This window comes from Etheostoma cragini, chromosome 18, assembly GCF_013103735.1.
Source record: "Etheostoma cragini isolate CJK2018 chromosome 18, CSU_Ecrag_1.0, whole genome shotgun sequence".
Lineage (NCBI taxonomy): Eukaryota > Metazoa > Chordata > Actinopteri > Perciformes > Percidae > Etheostoma > Etheostoma cragini.
Genome location: NC_048424.1, coordinates 17,196,005 through 17,204,478, shown reverse-complemented (window position 1 = coordinate 17,204,478; position 8,474 = coordinate 17,196,005). Strand labels below are relative to the sequence as shown.

Here is an 8,474-nt window from a genome sequence, read left to right as displayed (position 1 = left end):
ATGTGAGCCGCTGTCTGACATATTGTCACAGTTTTTGAAGCCAAGGCTGAGCTGCTGTAATGACAGATGTGAGCACACCAGGAAGTGATAAGGCCTGCAGGAACTTCAATGTCAATATTCACTTAAAGTGAGAAATTTGACTGTTTTAAAGAACAACAAATACAATATTTCTCTTACAACCAACAAGTTCAACTCCTAAGCAATGAAACACACTATGCTAAGTTAAATGAAATGTTTGCTAACTTTAGATCAATTTTACTGAGTCAGTTCTCTGACTAAAGAGTTAGTAAATTAGTTATATAGAAATCTCATTTGGAGTTAAAATCTGAGGGACAAAATTAGGTAAAATGCTGTTTTATAGTGAAAATTAAGATGAGGATAAACAAGTAAAGCTGAAAACCCCGCTCAAGGTTCCAACAGTGAGCATCATTTTAAAGGAAACCACTTCTAGTCTTGTACTGCAATTTTTATTTAATTTGCTCAGACAAATCAATATGTTAGCATGTAAAGAAAAGACTAACTAACATGATAACAGTATGGTACAATGAAGATGAGAAAATAATAAATCTGGAAACTGGCTTCAGCCAAATGCATCAGTTCCCTTAGCAGAAAACTGGGTTCAAGGACAAAGATGAATGTTTCCATCAGCAATCTGACATCAGCGTGAAGCAGACCTCACTACAGATTTCTAAGCATGTAAAGAAAGCTGAGATGCAGAACACACACAGTCAGACTCATCTGGACTTCAGGTTTAGAAAAATCATGTCAGAACGACGCTCATCATTAACCCTTCCAGGCCTCATTTCACAACGCTTCATTGTACTTTTGAGCTGTTAGAAAATCAAACTCACAGCTGTATGGACATACGGTAAATCACATGTATGGAAAAAACAAACAAGAACTTGGTGCAAAGACGTTTTCTTTGTGGGGAACACCACGGTCAATAACTTCTCCCTTCAAATAAAAAGCAAAGCCAAACTTAATAAAAACTGCATGAGATCATAATGACAGTCCATAGATATTATTACTAGTCATCTTTATGTCTTTGACATAAAAAATGCAACTTCGGAACAAGGCACAAACCACACAGCTTCATAAAGAGCGTTGTCTTCAAAACATTTCACCTGCCATCACGTCCAAAGGACTTAATATAGAGACAGACATCTTATTTTCGTCAAAATGATACAAAAATCAGAAAGACTTTGTTGAGAGTGATTACGTTTAGTTGAATCCTTTGGTGAGGAAGCCGCACTGTTGGCGACAGAGGCTATGCTGTCAGAGCATGTTGGATTGCTCGCTGAGTTTGCTCTTAAAGTGCTGTGGATGTAAAAACTCAGGACAGGGAGCCTCATAGCTGGGTCAGGGTCTCCGTTTAGAAAAGTGGATCAGAAGAGGAAACAACTTTATTGACAGAGAGAGAGCATGACACAGACCTGACCGTAATTAACCCATTCATTTTTCTCATTACAGTATTTAACAAATTTGACCTAATCCAAAGCAAATGAGAGCAACTTTCTCAAATCTGTAACTTGTCATCTTCAAACATCCAAGCCCTTGAACATTATCATATATATAGAACACATCCACTGATTAACAAACCAAAAGCGGCTCTCCAATCATATAATGTCTTCTGTGCTTCTTGAGAGGCTTTGTTGAGTCTGAGAAATTAACCGTGATGACATCATAGTGATGTCACCAGGGTTATCTCAACCTAAGCTTGGAGATTACACAATTAGCATTACAAAGTGGTAGTGTGGCGTTTGAAAGATGTCTACATTTATCAGGCAGGAAGCTTCAAATGAAAAGATGCTATGGAGTTGAATTATGGGAATTGTAGTTCTAAAGGTCAGGATGTTTCCACCATTGTTACCATTCCTTTTCAAAATAGGTCTATTGCAAGTCTCCAAACTGTGGTGATAGCATTCACATTGTATTGGCTTGTGAGTTCTCAATTATGATGCATGGAACGGTCAAGATACCACCTTGGATTCTTTTGGGAAGTCAAAAGATTGTCCTGGAAACCCCACGGCGAGATACATAACCTTACTCAGATTCTCACCAGGACAGACAGAGAACAGAGTCGGACATAGACATAAGCTACAGCTCCAACGTATCCTTCTCAGGTTGATTGTACTTTTAGTGAAACAAATCAGCACTGAAGTGTTTTCAGAAGAACGTGACAAAGCTGTTTGTGAAATACAGTTTCTCGTGTTGATAATTTGACATTGGCAGGAGAAAAGAAGATGAAACAGTAAGCACTAGAAATAGTAAATGGCACATTCATGTCCTCACATCTCTCACACATTTGGGTTGTCCTGTGCACCTTCCAAAAGGTTGAGTTTATAAATGCAGTAAAATAATCATATTTAATAATAAAGGATAAAAAGACACAGTATCCTTGAAATACTTTGTAGAAAATGAACCAAAACAAAAAGGAGAGTATTGTGACTTAAAAAATTGTGATAATCCATGAAATCATATCTTACAGTGTTGCTCTGGTACTGTGTCCTGTCAGTCTTCAGGGTCACAGAATATTTGCGATAAAGTTCACGAGAAGTGTTGAGGTGTCCCACAGTAACATTGTCCAATTGGGACAATCAGACATGGAGACGTGTTTGGTGGTGTTAGGACTGGGACAGGTGGGCCTTCAAATAGATGCTACACTTATTGCTTGTTATAAAACTTGACAGCTAATGTCATTTCGTGGCAGACTTGTGACCTTTAGAGTTCAGAGAAAACAACCATGCAGAGTAGGCTACCTAAATATGACAAACATGACAGAGACCCAGAGAGTTTTCAAACCAAAATGTACAGGAAGAGAAGTCAGTTCTAGCTAAACGTCACGTCAACATGGTCAACTTGCATGACAGGTATTAACCAATCAGCACGTTGAGTTGCCAGAGAAGGTTTGGTAGAGAGCTAGGACGGCTGCCGTGTGATTGGCAGCTTTCCTCCGTGTCCGTCCACCTGCCACTCAACAGCATGGACAAAAGACATGACGGGAGACAACAGCACTTGTGATTATGATTCCACAGAAGAGAGAACATCCTGTTTAAAGATTGGATTATTGAGCTACTTGATATGGCCGCAGATCTACACGGCGACAGACATGGAGGATAGATGTTTTTTTTCTAAATAACGTTTTCTCTCTTTTATACATATTCAGGTTAAAATAGTATTTGAGGAAGACAAGCTTTACAGTGTCCTGCAGTGGTGGACTTCACCAGAGACTGTCAGTCCCCATACGCACACACACACACACTCACACACACACTCACCCTACCTCTATGGCATTATGGGGAAATAAGTTGATATTTTCAATCCCCCATTCTTCCTGCCTCCAAACTCTCTTAATTAAACATGCCTTTTCATTTGTTTAAAATCACAAGAGTTTTGATTCTTAGCATCACCGTTGCTGTTCACTTATGCTGCAATGGTTAAAACAGAATCATAGAGAAGTTCAAGATTGATTTGCGTTTCTTTTTCTTTCTTGTTGCTATTATAGGACAAGGAGAGAGAATTCTACTTTGCATAAAGACATTTGCTTCTGTTTTAGACACTGTCCTCCAGGATCCGATGCCCTCAGTGGGAGGGGGCGGGGGCAGCAGGCTCTCAGAGTTACAAGCCTCAAACCACCACTCTGTCCATTGTTGTTTAGTCCAATAATGTCCTCTCTCAGTATTAATATGATTATTGTCATCATCACCATTTGTTATTTTGTCCGTCGGGTCTCGTGGATGTTGATGTTTTGAAGAGGGAGTTTGGTTCCTCTACGCCGTGCTAGACTTCCCCAGCTCCTCCCTGATTGCTGAGGACACAAAGACAAAGACAGATGCATCATGTGAGGATCACCCAGTTCAGAAGGTTGCATGTGGTGTTAAGTAAGGTACTTAAAAACAACTTAAACACAGTTATTACACAGCCTTGTTGAATGCTTGATTCTGATTGGTCAAGCACAGCATTCTACGGTCTGTTAAATCTTTACAGAAGACCCTTGCTAAGTATAACACACTGTTGCCATGGGTGGAGTTGGGATCACTGGAACATATTTAAATCAATAATAATAATTTTAAATCAATATTTGTGCTCAAACAGAGCTCATTAGCGGATCCTAGACGGAGAGAGGGGGAGGAAACGGGAAGCCCTACCAGTGCTAACAGCTATAGTGCTAAATGAGCAGTAGTTAGCCCACTCACTGGGGCGACCTGGCTTTAACCAGAGAACTAGGCTCATCAGCAATAAAGTTCACCCTCCCGAGCGGGACACAAGCAGACAATCCCTGTATGAGGCGCCCTGTACAAAGTTGTGTTGTAAGATGTGTAATAAGCCATGTAATAGGCAGTGTAATAAGCCGTGTAAGAAGCAAGATTGCATCAGGGTCCTGCATCAGACTGTTGGGGTTTTCATTCACAAAAATGACCGGCTTGCTGTACATTATCCTATATGTCATGCCTGTGAAATCCAGAATTTGGAATGCACCTAGTTAATGGTGCATGATAATGCCTCTGTCATAATTCTGAGTTCACCTTGCATTGCATTGAGTGCTGCCACTGATAGCTAGCCGTTGTGTTGCAAAAAAAATGCAGTTAGAAATAGTTTGCATGACATAAAGAGGCTGGGACAGATGCAGCACATGACAGGACTGTAGACCTCCTGAAGGAAAGCTCTGCTTTATTCCAATTTATAGCCCTAGTTTGGGCCTTATTCTTATCATTATAGTAAATATATACATATAACAAAATTATACTCATTTGGAACAGGGCAACATCTCTAAAAAGAAGTTGGATGGGGCATTAAACACAAGCAGTGTTAAACAAACCCTCGTTATCATCCATCACAGTTTACAGACACATTGTTTTGCTGTGCAATGAGATGTTATTATCGACACTTTGAGTTTGTTTAAGACCTACAGTGTATGACGAATTGTGTTTGTTGGCCTGCATAAACTAATTTGGTAGGTACAATATAGATATATAAAGAAGTTGTAACAAACTAGAACAGTACTTTCATTTATTCCTCATATTCAGGACTGGATCAAGCCATTAGTAGGCCCCGTGGGTTCTCATGTTCCTTTGTAAGTATAACCCCTGCTAGCATTGCTAAGTGCAACCCTATTTTTGAAAGGCATGTTTTGTTACTTTATACAAACCGCAGATTCTTACATTTTGGCTTAAGGTGCAACAGACAAGTAGCTCATAAAATAGTTCAGAACACGGGAATATGAGTGCTGCCGCTACAAACATTGATGCATGTGAACATTAATTACACTCTCAGGCACAACAATATAGTACATTTGACATCAAGCAATGTATTACTGTACAAAGGGTATGTTTTTTTACATCTGTCTTCAGCCAGCATTTCCATTTCAACAGAAGAAACCCCTGAATACAAGTTATCCAAACAGACAAAAGTAAGAGTTCCTGCTGCATTGCCATTTGTAGTGTTTGGTGTATAAATTCATCATTAGTGTGTGTGAAAAGAGAGCACAGGCTTCAATGATTATTACCATCAATGAGCTCTTCCTTTAGCTTCGACAGCTCCTTCCTCATCTCATCCAGAATGTCCTAAAAAAATAAAGAAACAAAGTCAATTTTGCATCCAAACGGGATGAAAGTCAGAATCCACCTTGGGCATTGCTAACACAGAGGCTTTAGGATTTAGTTCATTGGAGGCACTGCTGACTGGCAAAGGGAAATTCTCTGTCTTCTTTACAAAGTAGCTAATCCGTTTGGTCCCTGTGTGGGCCACCCTGTGAGATCGTTTTCTAAGATTCTAAACCTAACTTTTTTAAGTAGTTCTGGTGGAACCAAACTGTGGCCATTTCACATTGTATGTAAAATCGCAACTGTTACCGTCTCTGCATTAGATATGAAACTCTCCTGTAGGTCGCATTAGAGGGGGGGAACAAACCAACAATATCATCCTATGGGTTGGACAACTTGTTGCTTGAATAGGAAAGCAACCATCACAGTGAGTATAGTAAAGGGTTTGTGAGCAGTTGTGGGGGCAGATATGCTGTACTAAGAGAGACTCAGGACTTATCTAACAGGCTCCTTGACTCAGGCCAGAGGGAGGAGCTGCCTTGCAGCAGCATGCTAACAGGGCTGTACAATTAGTGAGGGAAAAAAGATCAATGGAAACCCTTGTGTCAGTGTTAATATGCCTGAGATTAGAAATTTGACAGCACAATCACAATGAAATATCAACGGTTGACAAGCTAATTGACAACAAGAAGACAGTCAGATTACTGTCATGCTTGCAAAACTTTTCAAATGATGGCCATAGATCTGCTCAGTATTAGAAAAAAAAACATAGTACTAGTCCTTGCAAATAGGAGGATTAGGAAGAAACACTTCTCAAAATACATCAAATGGAATTAAATAAGAAAGCCAAACAGATGAAACATGAAAGTATGTGAAATTTGGAAGTAATTAAAGCAACTGCATTAAACCATTTAAAATGTGAGAGTCTTAGGGAATCCTGTCAGTGACAGAGAGGTAGAACAATGCACTGATACAGTATGAGTGGATCATCTCACTGACTCCAGTACAGTGTCATTGGAATGACTGACTTGTTCTAGTCAGAACAGACCTGTAGAGGAATATTGATCTGGTTGGGTCACATTTGTATCTTGTGCATCAAGTCTCTAAATGAACGTTGAAGCCGGTTCACCTACCTGTTTTAATCTGTCATAGTCAACAGTTTCTGTTGGCACACCATTGGCACTTAAGGATGCAGTGGGTATAGGAGTGGATTTAGGTCTGGGAGGAGAGACACAGAACCAAAAGAAGCTCAGAAGAAAACCACCGATAGGAATAAGGTGGAGAAACAGGATGCGCAACTCTGGCTGCTACATTATTATCATCATGTATTTCAAATTTATACACATTTTTAATTCACTGTCATCACTCAAAGTGCAGCATCTGACTTACTAGCACCTAAAATAGAACATACATTAAACTGGAACTGGAGTATCGTGGGATAAATAGCACACAAACTGTGCATGTCAAAAAAAATATTATTATTTCAACATGATGTACCAAAAACATGAAAATCAACCCTAATTCTCATCAGACCCAGGGTTATTTGCGGTGGCATCTGACAGCAAAAAACCTGTTGAATTTACTTCACACAAAAAATGCTGCTAAAACTGCAGTTAGGAACCCAATCCTGGACTTAGCATGCACACTTACCTTAGACATGCATTTAAATACACACACACACGCACGCACGCACGCACACACACACACACACACACACACACACACACACACACACACACACACACACACACACACACACACACACACACACACACACACACACACACACACACACACACACACACACACACACACACACGCACACACATACCCACACACACACACACACACACACAACTTATAAAAACTTTGTAAGGAAAATGTCTCTGTTGTTTATTTCAATGTTCCTCAAAGACACATTTTTTTCAATTTGCATCTTTCATTGAAACTTGCTGGGTGCAACTTCTTTTCTTCTCACATGTCAGAACAAAAGCGATAAGCCAGCAGTATGCCAGCCACACTAAGAAGGGTTCCAGTTCTGCTCACACAGCGGCCAATCACTTTCAAGAGAGAAAGCATGACAGGAAGGAGAAGTGAAAGGAAAAGAAAATGAGCACTGCAGCGGGCCATTTATTAGCTAGGGGTTGGAAATACTGTTTCCAGTGTAAAGATGACTCACAGCTGCACAGTTTACACTCAGTCCAAAAAACTAACTTTTACAATATTCAAACTGGGAAAAAGGTGAATCATGCTTTATAGTGTTCATATTTCAGGTTCATAATTTTATTTAGAGGTTGTACCAGAAAAGGTTCATGTGGTTATGTTTCAAAAAACACCATATTTTTGTTGTACTCCACATTGCGGGAGCTCCTCTTTTCTCCTCGTGTGTGTGTTGAGCTTTAGCAAGTGAGTTTAGTTAGCGAGGCACTTCTGTTCAATCTTTGTTGGGAGTCGCACATGCTCAGTACCTAGGTAAGGACTACTAGCTAGTCAGAAGCAGAGTATGACGTATGAGTATGAAGCTGACGTGCCCTGACAGATCGTAAGTAAGGAATACTAGCCAGTCAGTTTTCTGTTGGAGATGGTAAGTCCCTTTGGGGGGGGGGGGTCTTTGGACTTTTCCACTTTGTAAACCTATAACATGCACAAAAAATAGATATAACACAATAACGGAAAGAGAAAAAGCCAAAAAGCATAATAGGAGCACTTTAACAATTCAACAGTAACAGTATTACTGTTGAATAGTTTGGTAAATTGCTGCCATGAATGCTGCTTTTATGATAATAATCATACAATATATAAAACATATTGTGACAGACAATATTCTATCCTTCCTGAAATCAATTCCAATATCTGAACTTGATATCCATTAACAAATATCAACCGTGTGTGCATGTGTATATATACGGTTGATATTTGTATATATCAGAA

The 8,474-nt window shown here is 39.6% G+C and overlaps 1 protein-coding gene across 7 annotated transcripts in view; it reads right to left on the bottom strand.

Moving 5' to 3' along the window:
- Positions 1-451: 451 nt before the first annotated feature.
- enah (ENAH actin regulator) overlaps positions 452-8,474 on the bottom strand; it is a 103,514-nt gene continuing 95,491 nt past the window's right edge. For all 7 annotated transcript variants that reach the window (XM_034900449.1, XM_034900448.1, XM_034900453.1 and 4 more), the window contains 3 exons: positions 6,677-6,761; positions 5,507-5,564; positions 452-3,808 (listed from right to left, as the gene is read on the bottom strand). In XM_034900449.1, the coding sequence (XP_034756340.1) occupies positions 3,771-3,808; positions 5,507-5,564; positions 6,677-6,761 (181 nt within the window). In that variant the 3' untranslated portion in view covers positions 452-3,770. The remainder of the gene's footprint in view (positions 3,809-5,506; positions 5,565-6,676; positions 6,762-8,474) is intronic.